The sequence below is a fragment of the Tauraco erythrolophus genome, chromosome 6, assembly GCF_009769465.1.
Source record: "Tauraco erythrolophus isolate bTauEry1 chromosome 6, bTauEry1.pri, whole genome shotgun sequence".
Classification (NCBI taxonomy): domain Eukaryota; kingdom Metazoa; phylum Chordata; class Aves; order Musophagiformes; family Musophagidae; genus Tauraco; species Tauraco erythrolophus.
In genome coordinates, this window is record NC_141470.1 from 18,768,113 (window position 1) to 18,794,292 (window position 26,180).

Here is a 26,180-nt window from a genome sequence, read left to right on the forward strand (position 1 = left end):
CATCACACTGAACAGCTCACTGTCTCTCTTGTAATTTCTTTTTCTTTTTCCCCTCTCCTTCTAGAGCATGATGAGTGTGGTAGTGGACAGCATAACTGTGATGAAAATGCAATCTGTACGAACACTGTCAGGGGACACAGCTGCACCTGCAAACCCGGATACGTGGGGAATGGGACCATCTGCCGAGGTATGTGTGTTACTCTAGCAACACCTGAAAAGTGGCAAACTCTGTTAATATTTTCTGACAGTCACCTACGTTCTGGTAACTTGTGATGGCTGGATTCTGTCAATGATTCTGTAAGATATATAACTGGAAAATGGAGTATGCGTGGAAGTGATGGGAACTGATTTGTGCGTAAGTTCTTGACAAGAAGGAAATATTTTGAACAGTACTTTTAATTTACTGTGACCAAATACTGTCATTTGAGCTAGTATCATTCACCTTTTAAGTGATATTCATTGTTTTATAAACTGTGGATGGTATAAGCTATCACCTTTGGCTTTTAAGGTTTAATCAGATGCCTTTTAAATTAGGTCTTTTATGCTAACATCATATGGTTGTTATTTGACTGCTCGCATCAAAATAGGGCAGTTTTTCTTTTTAAATCTTTACCTTTAAATGTGTGTTTTGAAGATTTCTCTGTTATATAAACAAGAAATGCTGAGTCAGCCATGCTTTCTGTGAAGTGGTAGGTCATTTATTTAGGGCGTTTTTTTGGTTTTGTTTCTGTAGAGAAAGAGAATGAAATACTTTATATAAAAATGGAGGAGGGAATATATTAACTAGTTGACTTAGTGAGGGCTGTGTCATGAACTACTACTGAGTTGTAATTCATGCATTTATGAGTTATTTGCCTCATAAAAAGCTATTTTTTGTCTTGTCTGGGATTGCATACTTTCTGACTTTATAAACAGACTTGCAGTAATAGAAAACTAACTTTTCATGTTTTTGAAATGACAGCTATTGAAATTGGAGAATGTACAGGGTAAAATATTCTGTAGTTAGTTTAGGTGCTCAAGAGGCTGGATATTAATTTTCCAGAATGTTGCAAATTGACCAAGTGATAAAGGAGAAGGAGATTGATGTCGTTCTTGTTTCAAGCTGAAGTTCTTCACCAAGATTAGCCTGTCAGCTGCTGAATTAGCATACACCACCTGACTGCTTTTTGATAGGACTTTCTTTGGGTTTTGTCCATCCACACAAAAGCATCACTATATTTAAAACTAAAATTATTTGTAAAGATTCAAGAAAAAATGCAAAAACATGGTGGACAAGTTAAACCTTTGTCTCTCTATATTGAAGATCAACAGATGATACTTGGGAGAAACCCATTGTAGTATGTTCTCAGTCTTTGATTACAGTGAATGTAAAATGCAGTGTAGACAACTAGAGTTTTACGAAAGTCTCAGTGAACTGCCTGTCTGACTGTGATTTTTTTTTTTTTTCCCCCTGAGAGTAATACAAGACAAACCCTTAATCATATTTCTTTGAAACAAGGATGTTTGCATTAGTTCATAAAAATAATGTTTTCACACTGGTTTTCTTAATTTGCACACCTGGATATTTGGTTTAAATGTGCCAAAAACTCAAAGCAAGACTCTTACTGCATATTTATTAATCTGGTAATGTTGAAGTAATGAAATTGCACTGGAGAAATGCAATAATGTTTTTACCCTCAAAGTTTTGTTGAAATCTGAATTGTGGATAAAATATATATTATGTATATTTTTTAATGTGCCTTGAATGGCACACATGAATGTAGTTCTAGTTGCCTTTTTGAAATAGGTGCACATGGAAATAGGGGAAACAAAGCCTGTTCTTACTTTCTGACTGAGAAGCAGAAATTGAAAAGAAAACAGGAGATTATAGGAAAGTGTCTTGCAGTTTAATAATTATTAGAGTCACTAAGGATAAGAATAATCTGTCACTACATGGAATAGTAGCTACTGCAAACCAGCTAATATTAGAATTGTGTGCATTTTAGTAAACAGTAAAACCCTCAGTGTAAAGTAGTGGTCTGACTTTCTCAGCCCGTGGTTTTGGGGCCACTTCAGATTTTTACAAGTGTAGATGGCTAATTTAAGAAACATTCCCATTCTACCCATGGTAGCACCAGAGGCATCACTTTTGCCCCTTTTTTTAGCAAGTTTAACAGTGATATGTTGTGAGTGGAATCTGGCTAAAAATGAACAGATAACAGAAAAATTATCAGTTACCAGTCATATAGGTTTCGTTGTACAAGTGCTGGGGTTGGCACCAGGTAAGAGAGGTGTGAACGTGTCGTGACAGCTTTGAACTGCTTATGTTGTCTTGCAGTAATTTGGGGGCTTTGTCTTCAGGCGATATAGTTTGGAAAAAATAGATATAAGCCAAGGTGATAAATTTAATGTAATACTATCTGAAGATATAATAAACATTTTTCTTCTCCTGGAGTCATCCTATATATGCTTTATGTTACGGATGTGTACATACACCAAACAGTTGTTCCAGCTACAACTGAAATAACATAACTGTAGTTCAATAAGAAATCTTATTAGTATTGTCCAGCAAAACCATAACAGAGAAATGATAATTTTATGATGAGAGAAAAAGACAGACTTAGTGCCTGATTCTACGATCTATTTTAGCGCTGTTAAAAAAATAATTTTATTAAAAAATAAAATCAGAGTAATGCTCCTCTGACCTTACTGGATAACACTGTGATAGTCTTTATAAAAAACCCGCAATATTGTTACTTGTATTTTAGAAAAGAAAACCTATGTGTAGTTAAATTAAATTGCACGGTGAACTACTGGTAAACATCACACATTCTTGCCAGGGTAATTTCTTATATTTACATTTTTTAATGAAAAGTATGGAGAAATAAAAAGGACAGGCATAATCTGGATATGAATATTATGATTGCTGGGAATTTAGAAATAAAACCAAAAAACTAATTTTGAAGAGGAAAGCAATTTTTTTTTAAATATGTATTATCAGGCTGTCATACTTTTTGAGTAGAAAAATGAATTTCATGCACAAGGAATTGCTTTACTGTAAAGGTGGCAGACTAGACTATGTAATTAAGGACTGGATTATGTCAAACTACATGTGGAAACTGTCATGAAGGAAGGTGGCGGAAAAGGGTGCCGACCAAGACCAAATGCACTTCTGCATTAAAATAGATACTGCCATAGTTGAAGTGACATAAAAAATGGAAAGAGAAGTGGAGATGAACACAAGAAAATCTTTACAAATACATAGTTACCAATATATAGACAGTACGGCTGTATAATAGAGACAGATAAGACTTATTTCCTAGGAAAGCTCTCAATTTCTCTGTAAGAAGTGGACTTTAGCACCTCAAAAAGGCACTGAAATCTTGGCAGTAGGTCAGAACAGAATGAGGCTGAGGTGAGCTGAAATGACAAGGCAGGACAATGCTGTGTCATCACCATTAGTAAATTTGACAGAGTGCTGGACCTAGAATCAGATAGATTATATCTTAGGATTTCTTCAGAAAAGAAAAAGTAAAATAGGGAAATCTTTGTTGGAAGAAATTACAGCATTAAAGGCAGAGGACAGAGGTATAACCAGTTGAATAGGGAGAGGTTCTGAATCTGCACGTTTGTTAAGTTGCTCTTTTCTAGGAAGGAAACTTTGAAAAAAAAAAAAAAAGAAGAAACAATTTGAAAGAAATAAGAGTGATTCAGGAAACAGAAGAAGTTGTAGGTGGGTAATAGGAGAGTCATGCCATGCCCGTTCACTGGAATTCTGTAAATGAATTGTAGAATTCACAGGTGAGGGTGTAAAACGAGGACAATTGTAGCAATTTCACTAGACTTCAGGATAGCATTTAATAGTGCAGCATAAAGAAAATTCTCTTAGGGTAGAAGGAAAAGGTGATAAAAATTGATTTAGTAACTGAATATTCTAGGTGTTTTTTTTTAAAAAAAAAAAACAAAACTGTGGTGGGCAAATGACTTCCTGGTACAACACGGCACTTTGCACAGTGCCTGTCAGGGTGGACCTTGTGTGCAATCATTGTTTAGTGGCAATGGTTAGATGAAAGAGGTCTTGGTTTTCCAGGACAACCAGGTTTATGAATAACCTGTCACCTGCAGACAAGGTTGCGTGTGTGAGAGTAAAACTCTATCACATATAAAATGAGTAAAACTCAGTGTCACGACTGTAACTGAAAAAACAGGGATGTTGAATGCAGAGATAAATACCACATTTAGACTATAGGGGCTCTTGGTCTGTGTACTATTGCAGTGTTCCTGTGTGACTTGGATCTGGGAGGCTGGAAAACGTGTGCAGGGAAAACATCTTTCTCTGCTTTCTGTTTTGATAAGTTTTAGTTGCAGTTCCACTTGGCAGCCTTGCACCGCATGCTGTGGAAGTGACATGTTGAAGTGGGATGTGCCATTTGTTAAAACATAAAGGACCTTGTGCTCTATCTGCTTTACCTTGGTGAGATGGAAGCTAGAGAACGTTTGCTGTAGAATGTACAGTCCTACAGTTTAGCAGTTTACTATAGAGCTTGTGCTTTGTACCATGACTGAAGTCAAAGAAAGGAGCCTAGGTATAGTTAAACATCAGCAGGTTTCCCAACATAATTGATGATGTTTGGGATTAAATGCCTTAAAATAAACAAACAAAACCCCACCCACCAGATTTTGTAGAGGCTATACATCTAGCTTTTTGGTGTGAACAACGTGCAAGTCACCATCAAAGTTTTGTTGCAATCAGTTGTTTTCTTTTGTACAAGGAGACTTAGATGTGGTATATGAGCCTTCTCCTAGCTCCTGCTATTGTGTTCCAAATGTTTGTTTTAAATTGTAAATTCTGCCCATGAAGTCCTTATATATTATCAGAAAAAGAGAAGTGGCCTTGAATATACTCAGATGGTAAACGGGGGCAATTCTTCCAAAACATGGACAAGATGTGCTTACTAATCTTTTTTCTGTATCTCTGTATTGGTGAATGAACAGAAGTCTAGCATTTAAACAAATGCAAATATTTTTCATCGTACTTCTATATTTCACTTGTATAGTCTGTCTAACAGGTATATTTAGTGTACTATTAATATCTCATTTAGTGGTTTCTACTGAGTTGCAGATTTATTAGAATGATTAAATGAGGTGAATTTAGTTACAGTCATAAACCTTAAAGCAAATGTCTACAATATGACTGATGCCTGGGCAGAGAAACATCAGGTATTGTGAAATAAAAATCAAAACAGTGTTTATTTTAATTAGTATTCAGACTGTAGAATGGTTTAGTTCTGCCAGAGTATAAGATGTGACTTTTTTTTTTTTTTTTAACCCCTGTTATATTCTTCTACAGCGTTTCACAGGAGACACTTAAGGGATTACAGCTCAGTGTATGATGGAGTCTTAAAGATGAAAGCCATTACTTTTAAGTGGCTCAGTTCTTCTGGTGTAATCTGGAAGTCCAGATTAGTTTCTTAATTGTACTGTGGTTCTTCACATATATTTGCCTTGGAAGGTATGTTTGGGAGTGTGGTTGTTACTGATTAACTAACTGGTCACTTCATGAATAACTTATTTGGAACTTGATGTGAATGAAAAGTAACCAGATTTTGAATAGATATTCTTACCTTTTATAAGGTAATGGGAATAATCATATAGAGTCATTATTCATAATGCACATAATGCTTACTAATGACTAGCGTAGGTCACAGACTTGAAAATTGCTTCCGTTTGATGTAGATCAGTAAGTTAGCCTATTTACACTGTTTCAGTCACAAATTGTAATAGGATGGACATATTGTTTTAACAAATGGCAGTCTGAGAGTTTTCTTTCATTGCAGTTTTCTTTTGTTTCCAAGCAGGCATTTTTTTAAAGTAAAGTAATTCTTAATCTGAAATATATTTAATAATCTGAAAGATGTCCACATGAAAGAAGTAGTGTTTCTTCCAACGTGTAGGCAGTATAGTGATAGCGAAGTAAATAGATGACTAAAGACAAATTGCCATCTGTTAATGAAATTTCACCTGCTATGAAAAATAGACAAGAGTATTTTTAGTAAGAGTTAAAGAAGAAGAAGAAGAAGAAAAAATCAGTGTCTCTGGTTATTTCTGTGCTGTGTGGTCTGCTTTTTTTGTGTCTCTTTTACATTGACATTAGCAATGCTAAAGTAGACTGACTTTAAAAATGCCAGCAATGTGAGACAGTCAGACGTGCTGATACCTTGATACTAAAGCATATCAGATCACTGCAAGGTGACAAACTGCTGCTTAGGTTGATGTTTTTTGCATGTATGTGTGTCTGTTGGAGGTGGAGTTGAAAGCCTTTATATGGAGCATTGGAGTGCGTTATGAATAATATGTAGGCCAACACTAAAGTGGAAAGGAACAAACACTTCTCTCTCTCTAGCCTTCGATTTTTGTAGCTGTAAGGCTTTGAATGGTTGATATGCCTTATCACGGCTTTAATTGCTGTTTTGGTGTAATATTCAAAAGTCTTATGAAAGAGTATGGGAGTTGTGGCTCATGCTGAGATTCTCATCTTCATTCTTCACTGTATTTAGCTTTGTGTAGTTTTTTTGTTCCTAATATATAGTGAATAGATCATTACAAAAGCAGATAGATGCATTCACATGCATTTTGGTGTCACTTGGCATATGTCGATAATGTCATGTGGAAAATAATCAGGGCAAGTGTAAGACACTGAATAGTCATACTTTTGGGGCAAAGCGTTCTAGATGTAACTGATTTAATAATTTAAAATCAATATAGAGATACACAGCAGTGCAATTAGAATTCTTATAGGTTTTTCATTCTAAAGCTAACATGGCTGGACTTAGAATAAAGGCACTGTGAAGCCAGTAAATTTTCTATAGTCCTAAATCCACTGTATTAATAAAAATGAAAATTTGAAGATTTAACATAAGAATCTTTGGGGTTTTTTTCATGATTAGGTAGTTACCAAGTACAGTACATTATTATTGCTATGTTTGTGTATTGCTTTTTGGGTTTTATAAACTCCCTTTGTAAATAATTTGCCATATAATTTTTAAGCTCCTCCAGTTGCTCTTGGTTTGGTTTTGGACTATAACAATGTAAAATAATTTTGATGTAACCAAGATGATTTATGATAATTTTTTTCTTGCCCTTAAAATGTCATAGATTTTCTTGCCCTTAAAATGCCTAGAATTAGTCATGTGAGATGTTGAAATTCAGGTGTAATTATTTTTGCATTAAGAGCTAAGCTACACATATCTACCACTATGCAGATGAATTTTACAGCCTCTCTAAGGGCACAATATTTCCTGCTGATTGGATCCTGTTCTATGTGTGAGATTATTCAAGATGATTTAAAATGCACATCAGTTATGGAAATAGATAATTTAAAAACTGTGATTAATGTAACGTGTCAGAATCCAGATCCTGATCTCTTTGCTGTTGCAGATTGTCTCACTGCTCTAGACTTATAGCTAGTTTAAAAAGCTTCATTTGTGCTTGCTAAGGAAGTGGTCTGGTCCAGAGCAACTCTTGTATCTGTATAAAAGGGAGGAAATGCTGTTGTTTTCTGCTAGTGAAATATTTAAAACTTGATCTGATAGATTTTTCTGCTTGTATGAGTAAGTCTAAAGGGCTCAGCAGACCTTCTCATGAATGTTTATGAGGGTTCCGAGGTTCAGATTCTGAACTGGAGATTTTCTTGTTGAGTCAGTTGCTTGTTGTTTCCTATTGCTTTGGTTTTCATTGGTTTGTTTAGAATTGGAAGTTCCCTCTAGGATCACAGTCCTATATGGCATGTATAAAAGAATTACAAAGTGATGACAAGTTCAACAGAGATCTTCTCCATAATGATCTGGGCAGTAAAACTGGGTTATATAGGAACATGAGACTATTTAAGTATTCATTACTTTCTCTTTTAAAAGGATATTTAATAACAGCAAAAATGCGAAGGTTTTACTTTATATTTAATGTCTACAAGATACATTGTATTTATTTTCTGCACTCTGTTTGAAGCCATCTCTATCAGTAACTCCTCGTGTTTGCAGTGACCATTCACCTCCCAGGTCTGTCACAAAACCCCTTGAGGAGCCCAATCCAGAGTCTGCTGAAGTCAAGAAGCAGCTTTCTAGTGCTACTAGAATGGTTCATTCATCTAGCCCCAATGAGTACTTTTTTTCTTTCTTCCTGTACTATTAAACTCTAAAATGTGAATAAAACTTATCAAGTCCTCAAACACGCCCTTCATTCAAAGAACTCATTTGCTATGCTCTACTGCTTTTTTTGACAGTAGAGCAATAGGCATCGTGGTCAGTCATTTGATCTGCAGTACTGTCTGCTTTAAACTTGTAATCCTTATGATGTGTGAAAACCAGTCTGTTTAGATCTGTGACTCTCCTGGCCTGCCCTGGGAGCTTGCCGTGCAATTATTTGGAACAAAGTACTTATTTTTTCATGGTGGGTGGGAAAAATCAGTTCAGTAAGAGCATCTTGAAATAACTCACTGCACAAGCCCTGTTGCAGCATGGGCTTGACTCTGTGCTGCAATAGGAGCACAATAGCAGTGCAGAGCTCTCTTTCTCTCGTGAAATCAGTTACAGTGTGCAACCATTTCAGGATTAATTTATAACAGAACGAGTACATTAAATGGCAAGAGGATGCCAAAACCATGAAATTCTTTCTTTTCCTTGTAGAACATACCGAAACAATATTGAAAATGGAATACAAATATCTTGCTGAGATGTGAAATAAGAGCATTGCAGTTACTGTTTTTGGCAACAGTAGTACTACTGCACTGTCACCCTGATGTGCAAGGAAGTACTTCTTCACACAGCACATGATTAATCTAGAGAACCCATGGTCACAGGGTGGTGAGAAGGCTGAACAGATGTAAAAGCTGCTACATGTCAGAAGAAAGTCCCAACCAGTTGGCTGCATGATACTTGATTTGAGGAGGGTCATGGGGAATCCTTAGGAAGTATCACCAGATCCTTGCCCTGTTCTTTCCCTTAACATTCATTATGGGCTGTAGTCAGAGAGAGGACACTGAGCTAGTAGGCCCTTTTGAATGACCTAATTGATTTATTTTTATGTTCTTCAGGGTGAGATTATTATTAAAGCAATCCATTTTAGGTAAGGCTAGTACTAGTCATTAATTATGTATTTTTTTATTTGTTCAAAGGGGTCATTGAGATTTTTTCAAAGGAGGTTTGTGGGGCTGTTCTTTACCATAGCAGTGGAATAGACTCCAGGCAGAAAACTTATTTCAGCCTCCTTTTCCTGTGAATTTCCCACGCTACAGTAAACCAAGGTAAAAACATTGTGATTTGTCAAACGTGACACACACGGTCAGTACCTGATCCAGGATTCAAATTCTGTTCTCAGACTGGCAGATCTGTTCCTAAACCATTGGGCTGTGATTTCTCCACAGAAACTACTGAGAATATTTTAAAAATACCGAAGGAATCAGACCAAGAGAAACATTAAGGCTCCAAACTCAAGCATTTGGGGATATTTAAAATTTGGGTCATCTATTCAGTCTTAAGTCACTAGCATCCACTGCTAGACCTTTCATCAGTCCTTACTGGTAAAATCACAGGTGATGTGCGTCTTTTTTGATCTCTCTGCCTCATTCAGTGTACAGTATAGACGCATCAATCAGTGGAAGAGATGAAGTCCTGAAAATAGATACTCCGTGTTTTTATTATTGTTGTCGTTCATTGTGTGACTGTTACTATTAGCTACTGTCCCAATATCTGTACTGAATTTAGGATATTACCAGGTCCTTCAGCAACCAATCTAAGGAAGAAATTATTCACTCTGAAATTGGTGAAGCACTGGAGCAGGTTGCCCCAAGAAGCTGTGGATGCCCCATGCCTGGAAGCATTCAAGGCCAGGCTGGATGGAGCTTTGCGCAACCTGATCTAGAGGAAGGTGTCCCTGCCTATGGCAGGGGGTTTGGAACTACATGATCTTTAAAGTCTCTTCCAACCCAAACCATTCTGTAATTCTATATTGTTCTTATCAAATGATTACTACACAGTGAAAATGTACCTTAGTTGCCTTTACATTAGCTCTCTGGTATCAATGTGGTGTGGCAATTTAATTGTTCAAGCAGTTGTCCAGGTTTTCAGGAAGGGCCTGTAGCTCACTCTCTTAGGTTTTTCTGTGACTTGAGGAGGATGATGTCACTCTTTGTGGTCTTGCCATTGGAGGAGGATGCAGGAAAAGGGGTGCAGTTCCATGTTCCCAGGCAAGTGTGTTACAGTTGACTTTCCTCTTGGCATCTCTTACAGTTCTTGTTGTCTTCCCGTTCATTCCTTCTGTTTCCCACCTGCATCTTTCTTCTGTGGCTTTGTCCTGTCTTGCCTTGGTCTGGCTCGTGCACTGTTGTGAAATGTGATGAATACTGGCAGAATATTAAGAGGCTGTGATTAAATGTTTAGAAACTGAGATGATTTAGCCAACTTTGGTTGGATTTTCAGAGATATGGCAAAAGGAATGTCTTTCAAATCTCTGTGTAAAAGTGGGGAGGCAGGGGAGAGTCTAAAAGAAACAAACAAAATCTACCTGTTACTTAAATTGAGGAATACATGTTTTTTTTTTTCTACAATGCAGCTTCTGGTAGATACTCAGCACAGGAAAAACTTAATTACAAATAGTTTACTGGCTGCATTACCAAAAATGGTATTTTATAGTAAGGAAAACTTGGATTGCCCTTCATGTAGGTGTTGCTTACTTTGCATGAATTACGTTGATTGGCTTACTAGTTTTGGAGGTTGCATTTATTTGTTTTATTTATTTTATTTATTTACTGGGAATGGCAAATCTGGAAGTCGTGCAGGATGTTTGATGGAACAATTTGCATTTTTTTATCTGGAAAGAGTCTCCAGTTCAACTGTTTCACAGTGGTGCCGGTATTTTAGCCTCTGCATCATGCTGAAAAGTTGAGGCACCCCTGTGTGTGTATAGAGTGCTTATCTAAAGTGTTCAGCGATAAAAATAATAAATGTGGCTATGCTAAGTGAGCATATGCTAAGTATAAGACTAATGGCAAGCTTAAACAGTATACTGCAAATGGTACCTGAAAGAAATGCTGCAGTGAAAAATAATCTATTCCAGAACCTACTAAAAAAAACAAATGGTGCTTTGAAGATTGTATCATCAAAATGAATTATTAGGTGAATTCAGTACACGAACTACAAGAAGAATGTGAATTAAAATAGCTTAGAACACATTAAGTGCAGAGGGAATTAGAAGTTAAAGTAAACCAAGTAGAGGTGGGAATTGAAGGGGTCCTGCTTTTCAACGTGATTTAAAATTCAGTCATCCAAGAGTAAAAATGAACAATTTGTGTGTCATAAAAACTAAGAGGTTTTATTTAGGTATTCCTGAAGGGCCAGAGCTGCGTGACCTATGTTGTTATTCTGCTGATAAATACTCAAGCATCTTAGTGTGTCACCTTGATGGAGCTTGCAGTTTTCTCTCTTTTTTGGTTGTGTGCCTAAAGACGGGAATTGTCAGGCTGGATTTTTGAAGCTAAACTTCAAAACGGACTATTTATTTGAAGGTTGCATGCTACACAGGCACATCAAGCAGGGCTTGAAATTTTAAAATGATGTAAAATTCACACATGTGCCTTTGTTGTTTAAAAAGGTAAAAAATACATATCCGTATCTTCGTGCATGTCCGTCTTACTCATCTTCCTCTGTAGCCTGTTAATTATGTTATAGCCTCAAGGGTATACATATATGCCTCCCATAGATTATGGAATGCGTTTGCTGCCACTGATGAACAGACTGGGTAAGTGTTCTCAACTGTCACTTGTGCTGTTAAAATGTATCCGCCCATTCCCTCGAGCATATGATTTAACAGCGTCTGATGGCTTTGCGAAGGAGCTGCTGTGAGTGGAAAGCCTTGGGATGGAATAAAATGGCAGTTGGGTGTGGAGCTACTAGAACACTTGCAGAGTTTAAGTAGGCAATATCCATTCCCCTGCATTAATTGTAATGGTTTACGGATGCTCATTAATATGCCACTTTTATTACTGAGACACATGGTTGTACTGCTTTCCTGACACCTATTATTTCCTCCCTCTGAACAGAACAAAGGAAACAATAGTCGTCTGACATTGTCATGACATACGTTATTTCCCAATAAAAGATTGAGGTAATCAAATCAGTCCTGCATGCATAGTGCAGTATTCCCTTAGCCTTCGGAGAGAGGCAAGTGAGAAAATTCTTAATGTGGTAATTTTAGACCTGACTGAGCAAGGTATGTGTCTAACTAAAAATAAGTGATTGACTCCAGTGAGACTACTTAGATAATTAGGCACTTTGTTTTTTAGTTTCATGCTGAATAGGCTTTGCTGTGTTTACATCACACAGGTTAGAATAAACACAGACAGTGAGCATTTGTCTTTTGCTGTGGATATCAAGGCGAGGTTGAATTCATCATACCTGAAGAAAGGATAACTGAACAGTCAGATCCACCTATCGCTTATCTTCACATCCTCAGCAAATGGAGTGGGCTGGTACTTCTGCTTAATACTAATGGTCACTCAAGATTGATTGGAAGCAGTACTTATTATTATGTTACAAAAATAATCAATGCTTTTTAATTTAAAAAAAATGGTTCAGGTAGGGCAAAATGTTACAAGAAGATTTAGAAACTAGTTTTCAGTGACATCACAGAGAAGTAGTTGAAGCCAAAATACAAATGAGTGGGAACTTGTAAGTGGTTGCTAATGGTTATTACCAAGTGATTTTGAGTGCTCCATCATTTATTCATTCTTTTACTGCTGTAAAAGCACAGAAATAGCTCAGAGGGGGAGGTCTGATCCACTGCATATTTGTACCCGTTGCATTAAGTGTTCATCAGGTGAAAGAAAAAGAAACGAAAAAGTACTTGAACGCAGCTGGAGTAGAGGACAGGCAATAATCTTGTGGCTGCTTGCTGTAGCCACTAACACAGGGAATTATACATCCTTGCGCTTTCTTTTTCTGCTCCCACATTTCCCATGTGTTCATTTGTGGGATGAGAGTGATAAAGATGGGAAACCTCTCTTGCTTCCATCGCCACAGTGCTGATTTTTTCTTGCAAGAAATGGACCTCTGGGTTTCATTTCTTTTAGAGTGAGGGGGAGATAACCCTCACACTTTCCCAGCTCCTGGACAAGTACTTCAGCAGCAGACAATTAAGGCAGGGCATTGGTGATGACATATCCCCCTTGCCTTGATTTGCATGGACTTGAGTGACTTCAGGCTAGAGGCTTTTTGTGGAAGTCAGTGCTTTCTGTGGGACCCCCTGGCAGGGTCTTGAGGCACTTGGGCATGAGGAAAATGAGGTTGGCAGTCCCACACAGACTGAAGCAGCTTGTTTTCCGCTTACTCCAGCTGACAGCGCCTCATTCTGTGCCGAAGGTTTATGCAGCGTCTCAAGGTTTCTGTGCAAAAGACAAGTGCCTGGCATCTCTAAGGAGGCTCAGTGGGTAGGCAGGAGAGAAGAGCCAAAGAAGAGTCCTGAATAGTGGTTTTAGATGTAGTTGCCTAAATTCTGTCCACATTGCATTGGATGCATGCGAATGGTTTTTTGGATCTTTCCGTATGTGTTTTTCCTTTACATATTGCTTATATTACTGTTCCTGTTGTTCTGGATGTCTACTGGGAGAGTCACACCTAGCAGTACAGTAAATTATACCTAATGCATGAAATCAGTTGCATGAAAACAAGTGTAATTATTACTGATGAAGGGAGATGTTAGAAATTTGTAAGCAGTGTTTCTTTGTGCTGAGTACTTAAAACTGAAGATTGCACATTAAACAGAAGGGTGATATACATCTTGAAATATAATTTCGGGTACTTTTATGATATGTTTCTAAGCTCTGAACTGTGCTTTTTGTATAGGCTTCAAAATCTTTTATATTACTGTGTTCCAGCAGTCAGTGAGAAATATGCTGGCCTTCAGTGCAAATAAACTGTGCTGTAGAATGTGACTGAGCTTAATGTTGGCAAACTTGGCACAGTGTATTTGCATCTAAATATAGTTATTTAATTGTTATTTAAACCTTAATGTTCATTGTGACACTGTGACCCTGATAAACCTTGTAAACTGTCTCCTAGGTCACACCAGACAGGTCCAGTCCATCTGTTTGAGATAGACATGCTAGGAACATGTTAATGAGGTAATATATAAGAGGACAGATAGTCTGTTCTTGCCTTGAAAATTACGTTTGACAGATAGTACTTCAAACTGCTCTAAGAGCGTAAGCTTTTACTTCTCATAAAATTGTGCAGGTATTGTGAGAAAAAGCACCTTCATTAAGAATTTTTTCATGCCATTTAAAGAATACATACGCTCTGACACCACAGCTTATTTGTAGCATACTGCAATGCTGAAATGCTCCGCAGGACTGATTGCTCTGAAGTGTCGTAGGTTGCATTCATGTGTCTCATATTGGCAACTTCAACGTACTGCGAAAGCAATATTTATCTCCACTTGGCTGAGCCTTTTAAGCACTTCTCTCATCCACAGACTGACTCTGCTGTACAAGGATGAAAATACTTCTAATTTAAAGGAAATTATTTCAACCCTACAGCTGGTAACACACTAGTTTCTAAAACGTGCACTAGATGGAGGATACTGAAGTTGGTGCCTATGCAGGCAGTTATTCACATTTATGTGGACAGTGGCATTTGTTCATGAGGACTGTTGAGCACATTCGGAGGCTTTAACACGGCCTTTTTAACATGTGTGGTGATAAATGGCTGTGGATTTGGAAATGTCAGAAAACTAATTGATCTCACTAGAAAGGAGGAAAGTAGAATGCAATTATATTTGAATTGAATTGAGCAACCTGGTGTAGTGGAAGGTGTCCCTGCCCATGGCAGAGGGATGGAACTAGATGATCTTTAAGGTCCCTTCCAACCCAAATCATTCTATGAATTCTGCTTATACTTAGCAAAGGGGGAAGTCTGAGAGCATCTCCATTTGTGCACTGGAGCATGGCCCAGTATCATGGGCAGCTCTGCTTGTGTTGTGATGACCAGAGCACGCAAAGGGCACTGGGTGCAGAAAGCCGGGGACTCACTGAGCCCTGTGTGTGGTGGGCTGCGCCGAGCTGTGCAAGCTCAGCCATCCCCTCGGAGCGAGGTAGCTGCTTCGCTGTCTCCAGTGTCGTATCTTGCTGCTTGTTTAGCGCTACCTCAGGTATCTCTAGAGCATTGTGTGAGGTCATTGTATTTAGTAACCTGAAGTCAATCTAATATTTTCTGTCATGTTTCCACTATTATTTTTATTTAAGATGCTTATATAATTACTAGAGTTATTGTTGAACCCAGTTTTCTCACCTTTTCATGAAAGTCCTGTTAAATAATGAACCTTATTCAGTCATGTTAGGTATTTCTCATTAAACTGTAATAATTTGAGTGTTCCTGTAAGTCAGGTGAGACTTTCTCATGAATGTATGATAATTATATTGGTGATAGATCATATAAAAATATCTTCTGCTAGCAGGGTTATTTGCATTTCACTTGCGATGTCGACTAGCTGACATGAAATCTCTTTTCTTTTTATTGCGTTATTTCAAGAATGTAGGGAAGTGAGCACCGGGTATAAAATGATGTGAAGACACATGGATCTTGTAAGTTTGAACCAACACAAAGCCTAATGTGATTTTTGTTTTCCAAGCCCAAAATCAGTGCAGGCGTTTGAAAGGTTCAAAGCTGATCCTCAGCAGTTGCGGATCATATTTATTAATCTCCCGATGTAGTTGTGCATTTAAACAATGCTGAAAGAAGAATTTGTGCAACACAATCGCAGTATTCTTGTTATGTTTGAGTTGTGACTGCTGTGTTGCCAAAACATGGTTTTATTGCAAGTCTGCTTCTTCAAAAATGTATGTTAGAAGCCAGAATTTGTATTGTTATGAAATGTAGGAAATGCAAGTATGTTTCAGTGCAAACCAGTAATAATTTGACGAGCTGGTCCATTTCTTTAAAGAAAATGAGAACTATATAACCCACAAATCAAAAAGAGAGTTGACTCTAGCTTCTTTTGACATGAAACTGTTTTTATTGTGTAGTTAAATACGTACCATGATCAGTTCTTAAGATTTGGAGCAGCTTTTGTGGCTTGTATTGCTTGAATAGCTTTCACTTCATCTATAGGTATAAGAATAAATCACAAAATGATTTATAGGAAGTCTGTAAGGCCCAATACTGCAGTGTTGTTGCACTGAGTTGTGTGTGATTGTAGCAGCAATTACTTGGATTTTGGGACAAGGGAAAAATATGATTTATTAATGTTTTCTTTTTTGACTGAGGTCTTGCTATGCTGTATAGGTTTGATATATTGACAATGTATTCTATGGAATTTCTGTGTTAGGACAAATTTTCTGAAAGTGACACCAGCTTTTGTGGTGGTGTTTGTAGAATCGTAAAATCGTTTAGGTTGGAAAATACCCTTGAGATCGAGTCCAATCATAAGTGGTTGCAGTGATAGATGAGGGTGATACTAAACCTGGTTTGTTGAATGCTGGCAGTATGGATGGGCTATCTTTGCTTTCATGAGCCTGTTTCATGCAGACCCTTAAAATTCAGGTTGTGTGAGTTCTGCGCTGCTGTGGTGTACTGCCGAGTTGCTTGGTACCTATATGTTTTCGTGTAACATGATCAGTATTGACTTGATAAATACGTAGGGGGAGGGAGAATCAAGCAAGTTCAGTAGCTCTGTGAGACAGATATGGAAACATCATCTGTGCTCCGCTCAGTGCTCATTGAGTCAATTGGATCAGTCAGGTCAAAATTGTCTCCTCTTCCCTGCACGAGTCCCAACTTATCTGGTTGTTCAATGCTTCTGTACACAGAATAAATGGAGGCTATATTTTGTACACATTATTGTCAGTGTCTTAGAGCACCAGTTAATAAGGGCACGGAAACAAGTCTGTTACTAAAGCCTGTCACTGCCTGCAGCCATCACTGCAGTGTGTGGACTGGTGAGAAACAGAAGCTGGGGTAATCCAAGGAAGCAACACAATGCAATTGTCTGTTTCCCTTCTTGTCTCATACTTTGCTTTTTGATTTTAATGACATATCCAGTGGAGAGACTCTAGCCCTTGGAGTTATTTTGGATTGTCTTTGACGTTTTTTTTCCTTTTTTCTTTCTGACTTAGAAATTGCTTCCATCATTGCCCAGGAGCCTTTGCTGAAAGGGCAGGACCAGTGGACTGTCCTGAGGGTGTTCATAGAACAACCAACCAGCTGAGTTGTAGAGCAAAAGCTTTAGGTTTGCTCTTCCACAAAATGAAGCGTATTAACTGTTTCAGTGCATTTATTTTCCACTAGCTCCACTGAAGGAGTATATTACTGTCACTTTTTCTCCTAAGTCTCCCAGCTGGCAACATAAAATGTTGCTTCACCACCAGGACGGCATTTGTTTTGCTGTGATGTGATGCTGAGGGTTTAGCCTTGTTTTTTAGCTGATTGGGTAGAAGGATACCTCAGTGTATTTGGCTTATTGATTTTTGAAAAATACATGCTGTGAAATTAAATGAATAGTTAAATACTAAACTGTTAGGAAGAAATGCCCCTTTAGTGTCTTTTAGGTTAGAATTTATCCGGATAAATACTTCCGATTTTAAATTCAGCATACTACCACAGACCAAATAGGCAATTATTTTTAAATGTTCTTTTCTTTGGTAGTTGATTTAGTATGAATGAAATCTGGATTGACAGTCCTAGAGGCAGAAGTCCTCAACTTAGTTTATGCATAGTGTAACGCTGACAGTAAGAAGGAAAACTGCCATTCCTTTGGCAAGGGCTATAAACTCCAGGAGGTCCAGCCTTCAGTGACCGACAGCAAACTTGTGAAATAGAGTCAATTATTTGTATTAGTTTTTTTTTGCTGGGCCACCGCTGAACAAATTATTTTATTTTTACAGTCTGTTTTAGTGTTAGAATCTTTATCTTATCTGCATGAATCTTTGTCTTTCTCATGCGTTTTCATCTTTGGTTCATCTTCTATTTCCTATTCCCAAGCAAGAAACTTGTGAATGTTCTGATCAGAAACTTAAATTTCAGAGTTTCTTGCCACAAAAAGTTGATCACAGAATGTCCATGTTACACATTTCAAGAAAGACATTTTTTGCTACGCTGATTATTTCTTTTCCAACTTTAGAAGCATCTCTAATTGTGAACTTTAAATAGGAGTGCAAGCGTGGCCAGCTTGTACAGCGAGAAAATGTTTAATTTCCAATTAAGTATTGGGGCAGCAATGCCTTGGGGGCAGAAAGGCAAGAGTGGGGGGGAATTCATCAGTGGTATTTGCTGACTGGGCGATTATTAGCGATAGAAGATAGTGAAACTTAATTAGAGTTTTTGATCTGGAACTATGTATTAGGTTTAATTATGTCTGGAAGTCTAGTATTTTACACTTTTTCTTTTAATTAAAATGTATGAATTTAAGAAGCAAAACTTCTAAATCTCACAGTCTGGGCAGACTAAGAGCAAGAAGAAACTACATTGTCTACTTTATGCTATATTAAGAAAATAACAGTGGTAAAGCTGAAGAAGGTGGAAAAAAGATGGACTTAAATATCTGACCTGTAATGAATTATAACAGTGTACAAAGCTAGGCTTCTTGGCAGAGCTCCAGCCAACACCTATGTAACCCGATTCGTAGCAGTTCATCCTATTCTGTTTTGTTGTGGGGTCACACTGTTCATTGTCCCGTCTTTGATGTGAGACACAAATGTCGAACATCCAATATGGAGAGCACTTAGAATCATGCAAACGCCATCCCCAAGTGTCCTGGGGAAATTCCAGTTGCTGTTCAGTATTGATGAGCTCCAGAAATCTGCATCTCGGCAGTGGATGAAACAATTTCTCTGCTATATTTTTACAGCATTGTTCCAGGTTTAGAAATGTTACTGAGTAAGATGCTGTGTGAGATAAAGCATACAATTTAAAGCACACAAATTAAAAATGAGAAGGATGAAGTAATATAGGGAAACGCACACTTACATTGATGAAAGCACTACTAAGGTTACTCTAATTACTCCCAATAACAAAATATAGTATAAAAATGATACCCACTACAGTATGAACTTAAGTGATCAGCCTCAGAGTTACTTCTTACATTTTAATCTATCCTGAAAGGGAGTGATTGACTACTAAGATGTAGCTGACGGTGGTGATAGATGCAGACCATTTCAGCAATTCTCTCTGTCTTGACAGCTCTACTCACTCATCTGTGGCGCTTAGACCGCTGGGATATATCTCCCTGGGGTTTGTTTTGTATCTCAGCCCATTTTCGCTCAAGTGATGCTTTTGTTTTATGTTGTGAGAGACCGTGCTTATTCCTCCTTGGAGTCTGGATGGAAATGGCACAAATGTAGTAACTCCTCACATAAACTAAGTTCAGCTTGTTCTTTTTTCTGTTTCTGACCTTCGACTGACAGCTGGTCTATATTTAGCACAGGCCAGGATTTTAAGTTGAATGTAGGTGCTAATACATCTTTAGTTCAGCAAAAGGATCCAGAAACAGGGCATGAGGTGGGGTGTAAGCATTTTAGCTGCATTAAGATACCTTGTGGAGTTGGACAGGAAATTGAAGCATTGGAGGAGGAGGCAAGCAAATACAAGCTATAAGCAGTTTATGAGGAATGGCTGATGTGCTTGTAGGGTTGAGAGGGGTTTTCTTCAATTGCCAGAAACGCATGGAAGAGCACCATGCACTGCTGGGGAAAACTAGTAAGCCTTAATGCCCTGGTGTATTCCAGGGATCTCTGTGCTGCTACTGAAGTCTCTGCACTATTATTTTTTTTGTTGTGTCTCTCTCCCTGGCGTCACGAAACACCATTCTTAATTGCAAGTACCTAAGAGTAGTATAGTATACTCCATAGAGGGAATATGCTGATAAAACTTGTCTTGGATTAAAAGCCCACAGTTATAGGAGCATACAAGAAGAGAATAAATGCCCAAGAACAAAAGTAAGATCCTCTTGGGTGGGTGGCAGTGAATGGGTAGTTTTGTTCTGTTTAGAGTCTCTCTTTGGGTTTGGCGTAGGCATGGGCAGTCTGCTTGTGTGTGTCTGGAGAGCAAGGCAGGCATATGGAAACAAAAGGTTATTGTTTGGAAGTACAAGTATTGTTTTGTAGATGGATGTTGAAAAATAAGTAGAACCAAGATTTGTAAACTCTGAATTTTAGTGATAGTGACATAAACATAACTGCTTCCTGTGTTGTCTTGGTTTAAATTGCACAGTTGAATATCATAGTACAATGAATAGCAGTCCAGAAGCTTGTGGGGAAAAAGGACAGAAACCCATCTGAATTTGACAGTGACATATTTACATAGAGTGCAATGGTTTCTACATCCTCCTGTTGCACCAGTCGCCTAAAGAGTAAAGTCTTGGGAATCATAGAAATTGGAGCTAGAGAAGGCTTTTCAATGAGAGGCTTGCAATTGGTGAAAATATCTGCACGGATACGAGCCTTAGCTTAGATTCGTTCTTGTCATCTTTACCAGTGCAGAATGTCTTTGTGTTGTGTTTTTCTAGCAAATGTAAATGAGGAATAATTTATTATTGCTTGCATTAGATAGAAAAATCATGTCTCAAGCACAAAAATTGGTAGAAAAACTTACAAATGGTTGTGACAGCACCACCTGCTGTAGTACAACAGATGTTTCTTTTTTTTAAAATTCGATGTATCCTACAGTGACTTAAATGGGTTACAGCAAGGTTAAAACTTTGTCCTCTGTAATGTCCATAATTCACAACTTTCTTGTAATAATATCATATTGCTAGAGAAGTGAGTCCCATTTATAGCATCTGAGTCTCGGACATGTGTAGAGATCTCCTCTCTGTCTCTTTTTATTATCAGAAAGTCAGGTGTAGATAAACCAATGCCTTATCTGAAGATGTTGTTAATGAGTTAATTAGTACAGTGAGCATAAAGATAGGTCTAGTAGACAGAGTTCTAGTGAAGGAATGTATTAGTTTTATACTAACTTATTGTAACTGTCATTTTTTTTTTGTTTGTGGGTTTTTTTTGCGTTGTTTTTCTTTTTCCCCTCCTTGATTAGAAGTACTGCTCAGTCTGTTGAAACTTTCCAGTTAACTACCCCTTTTCTCTCCTTGTTCTTGCAATACCTGTTTTGCTTAGGCATCCATTATGGTGGTTTTATGTGTTAGTAGCCACATTTATTGGAGATTATAAAATCCAAAGAATTACGATTTATTAAATTTCCCTGTGAACAGATTTTTGCCTTGAAATTTACTTAAGTTTCACTACATGCTGATACACATGAATTGGAAAGATTGATTTTTTGAGAGACTGCAGCATTTTTTTTGTTGGTGGTAAATTGCATGTGGAATTGAAAAAGAATAGTAGAATTCTGTTGTCTATCAACGGCATGATGCTTATCTTAAAAAGCAACCTCTGCCTACAAATGATGCCGTAGGAAGAAAACTTTGCACTCTGTAAGCTTCCTCGTTACTGCAACTTCTGCATAAAATAAACAAGTACAGAGAGCTTTGTTATGAAAGCTTGAGTGCTCCTGAACTTTGAGGCAGGGACTTGCAACATGAAAGTGTGTTGCCTGGTTTCAGAGAGATGTTTATGGCTGCCCTGTATAAAATCTTTTTACATTTCACATTGGAAAAACACACATACTCGGTGTCTGCTGCTTATATTTTAGCGGCCTGGTTCCCTGAGGTTTTACAGACATCTTGATTTCTGACATTTGTTACCTTGTGAACACTTGTCTTCGGGTAAAGCTCTTTATTGTGGTTGTTGGAATGACCGTTGAGCAACGTCTGTTGAGGTCTATTGAATTATTGATCCTTGTAAGTCTCAGTAGTCTCTAAATGCAAAATGCTTCCTGGAAACCTTGATACCTCCATACACCAAAATGTAGAGTGCTTCTTTCAGCAATGTTAACTGGGCCACAGCCGCTATGAGCGGCATTCAAGTCTTTGAAATTCAGGAGAGGCCTTTGCACTGAATTAGTGAGGCTGGAGCTAGGTCTTTTGCAGGGTGTTACTTGATTAGATGGTATACTGAGAGCATGATATGAAAGCTAGTAGATAGCATGGTATTCATGCCATTCAAAATACCAAAAATGCCTCATTAATCTTAACAATTAATATATTAATGATGATGACTTTATGGGGGTTTCGTGAAGACTTTCACCCTGGATTCTCCTCCAGGAAGAATTATATGACCTTGTAAATTACAGTAATCATGTACTTTAAATACTAAAATAGCCTAAGAACTCTTAGAAGCTGATTACAGGGAATTTTTCTGTACAACTGGGGTTTCTTATTTTGAAGCAACATAAAAAACAAGGTGGTATGTCTGTTGCTTGATCGTGAGGTGAAAGTGAGCTGCTACTGTGATGCAGCTGAGAGAAAGGTGAGGTATTTTTACTAGAAACAAAGAAGGTTTAATATTGTACAAGGACTCACATAAGACCTCACTGGAGATACTGTGTATAGTTCTGTCATGTCTGTTCTAAAAAGATGATTTTAAACAGGGAACATGTTCAGTGATGGCTGCAAGGATGTGTACAGGAATGCAGAATCTGTCTGATAAAAATGGATTAAAGAGTTGATTTTTTTTTAGCCTAGCAGTGTGAAGCTTGTAAAGAGTTATTTGTACCATGTACAAATATAGTGAGAGGTAAACATCAAGGAAGGAGAAGAAAATTTCAGAGGATGTCGTTGTTAACAAGAGCAAATTATACAAAATTTTAAAGAATAAATTCAACTTGGAAATTAGAAGAAGGTTTCTGGCCATTCAAGGAGTAGAGGTGCCAGAATTTAGTTAATAACTGATTCCAGATACAGCTATTTCATTGACAAATCTGAAGGGGGACTAGCTTTGGGTTGGGAAAGGGCAGAGATGGGCTGCAAGGATTTGGTAATGTCTTACACTGCTGCAGTTGCAGCTGGAGCTGCACTTCTGAGCAAAACTTTACATACTTTGTTTCTCTGTTAGTTGTCTGTATGAATGAGAGGAGGTGATTATCATTAAAAGTCACCACGTTGATATTTATGAAAAATGTTTATGGGTAAGATCTTAGTGGTTTACTACTTCTGTGTGCACCTGGAAGAGATGTGGGACATCATCTGCATGAGGGATGATACCTGCTGACATCTTACACCAAGCAACTCCTGGAGCCCGCAGGCCCAGCTGCGTCCCCTGGCACCACAGAAGAAATGAAACCAGCTGCAGTGCTGTCCTGCTTGTTGGTGTTGCTTGGTGGCAATACTTGGGATAGTTTGGGGATGGAAATGATCTCTGGTCTTGTTCATAGGCATTGACTAGATCCAGCTCTGCACATATAAGTTCTCCATGACTGGTGTGTGGTATTTTTTATTTGATGACAAATAAGGTGGTGGAGTGATTGATCTGCTGGACCAAGACAACGCCAAGTATCTATTGGACCATGAACATGATTCCAAAACTCAGGGAAGAAAGTTTTCTGACAGTGATAAGTTATGATGTATTTACTAGTTCATGGTCTTTTGCCAATGAGGATGTGCAAAATAACAAGTGCTTTTCAGGTGAACTGTGCTATTTTAAGGTGCTAAAAAACGTAATAAAGACGTAGTTCAAATTTCAATGAAAAGGACAAAAGAGAGTAAATCTCTACGTATGTTTAATAATTGAACTATTGAATAAGAAGTTCAACCAAACAGTTAAATGCATTGAACCAAAAATGTGAATGAAACTATTTGAGGGAAGCAGTAAATGAAAAGATGAGAACATTTCTGTCTTATTGCAGGCAGAATCTAGAGGTTTAGAGAAACAAAAAGTTTGGGTTTGTGTCACAAATAACAGTGTGCGGATGAGGTAGCATGAGGATGCATGTAGCAGAAATCTGATTCTCTCCTTGGAATATGTTCTGTGTGTTAGATGTAATCAATGTGAAGGTAGTTGTAGTTTAAGATGCTAGTTTATCTTGCTGTTTTACATGGCTCTTATCGTTCGTGTATCTGTGGTACATACATGGATCTCAGTATGTACGTAGATTAAAAAAAAAAAACAAACAAGAAAAAACATACAAGAAAATGCTTACCTTATTGTTTCATTGAAAGAAAACTCTCAATGAAAAAAGCCTCACTTCATCAACTGATGAAGTGCAGCTGTTGCACTGTGTTGGGTTTGTGTGGTGGGTTTTGGTAGCAGAGAAGGGACTACAGGGGTGGCTCCTGTGAGAAGCTTCCTCAGCTCCAAGTCAGACCTGCCTCTGGCCATGGCCAAGCCAATCAGTACCTCTGTGAATAACATATTTAAGAAGAGAAAAACCCTGCGGGACCTGCAGCGAAGAGAGGGCGGAAGACACGGGTGGCTGGCTGCACTGAGCTGATGCCTCGCGGGGGAGGTGGCTGTGGCAGCATAGCTTGGAGGGCTCTGGAGCTCCTCACTCCCGGGACACCCGCTGGATGGAGCTCATCCCACCAGGGCCACCGGAGTTAGTCGGGCCTGATGCGGCTGCAGCAGAGAGAGGAGGGAGATGTGAGAGAAACGGCTACGCAGACACCAGGTCAGTGAAGATGGAGCAGGTGGAGGTGTGCCGGAGCTGAGATTCCCCTGCGGCCTGTGGTGAGACAGCAGGCGGTCCCCCTGCAGCCATGAGAGACACAGTGGGGCAGTCTGTGAAGACCTGCAGCTGTGGAGGGCCCCACGCCAGAGCAGGTGGCTGTGTCTGAAGACCATCACTCTGGAAAAGCCCACGCCGGAGCAGTCTGTTGATGAAGGACTGCACCCTGTGGAAAGGACCCGCACTGGAGCAATTTGTGAAGATCTGCAGCCTGTGGGAAAAGACTCACATTGGAGAAATTTGTGGAAGACTGTCTCCCATGGGAAGGTACCCCATACTGGAGCGGGGGAAGAGTGTGAAGAGTCCTTCCCCTGTGGAGGAAGGAGCGGCAGGAACAATGTGTGATGGACTGACCACAACCCATATTCTCCATCCCTGTGTGCTGCTGAGGGGAGAAGGTAGAGAAAGTGGGAGCGTAATTGAGCCTGGGAGGAAAGGAGGATGGGGGAAGCTTTTTTTTTTTTTTTAAGATCTGGCTTTGTTTCTCATTATCCTTCTCTGATTTGATTGGTAACAAATTAAATTGATTTTTCCCCAAGTCCAGTGTGTTTTGCCCATGGCCATGGTTGGTGGGTGATCCCTCCCTGTCCTTGTCTTGACCCTTGAGTCTTTTGTTACATTTTCTCCTCCCCATCCCGCCAAGGGGGAGGAGTGGACAAGCAGCTGCGTGGTGCTTAGTTGTCAGCTGGGCTAAACCACGACATAAATACAGTGTCATATGCAGCAGTCTTTCAAGAGAGAAATGAGGAAAAATGGTGGAGCTTAAACAGCCAACCAAGCAAAACATCCCCCTGCACCCATCCTGCTTGTATCTGAAAAAAATACTGACTGTATAGATTAAATTGATGCTTCTCCATGGCTACATTTATTCTGAACTATGTAAAGAGAAGCTAAAACCGGAAATCAAAGTCAGTGAGCTGACCTGAATGAGGAAAAATAAAATTCATGGGATAAAAGTTACTGAAAAAAAAAAATCGGATCTCACCAGCACATATGCAAATGTTTAGAAATCAATACAGCTCAAGCCAGAGCAGTAAATAAAGATGAGCACTGCAGTCAGCTCTTGTATCATTTAAGCATCTGGTCTACTACAGTTAATGCCAAATTTAGTTCATGTAAAATAGATGTAAATGAATGTCTGTTGCAAAAGAGACTAAAAAGTGAATATCTGCTAAATGGAATGTTACTGCGGCAGAGTGACAAGAAAAGAGATTTCAGAATTATTGTGCAGAAATCCCAAAAGCCAACAGCATTTTCTGCAGCCGCAGTTGGGTTAACAAATAGAATTCCAGCATCTTTTTGGAAGCAATGCAGTCATGGATCTGGGCAGAAGGGCTATGAGTGCTTGAGTGCATGGTGCTCTCAAGCAGATGGGCAGACAAGCAGCAGAAAAAGCAGGGCTGAGGCAGGAGGCGAAAGGGAATTGGCCAGTACTTACGAAGACTGTAGAAATTGCTCCTGTCCTCTCCTCTCCTTCCTCTCCACCACCAACCCCACAAGTTGGGAACTGAAACAGTCACACTTCTTCCCTGCCGTTTCTCCTTGGACCATAAGGAAGAGGTTAATTTAAATCTCAGATCTGGACTTCAGAAGATAACAAATATT

General features: G+C 38.6%; 1 protein-coding gene across 1 annotated transcript in view; it reads left to right on the plus strand.

Annotated features, from left to right (window-relative positions):
• The window catches only part of NELL1 (neural EGFL like 1), a 299,689-nt gene that overhangs the window by 183,598 nt on the left and 89,911 nt on the right, over nt 1–26,180 (plus strand). Inside the window, exon 14 of the mRNA XM_086613002.1 lies at nt 65–187. Within this exon, the coding sequence (XP_086469128.1) occupies nt 65–187 (123 nt within the window). The remainder of the gene's footprint in view (nt 1–64; nt 188–26,180) is intronic.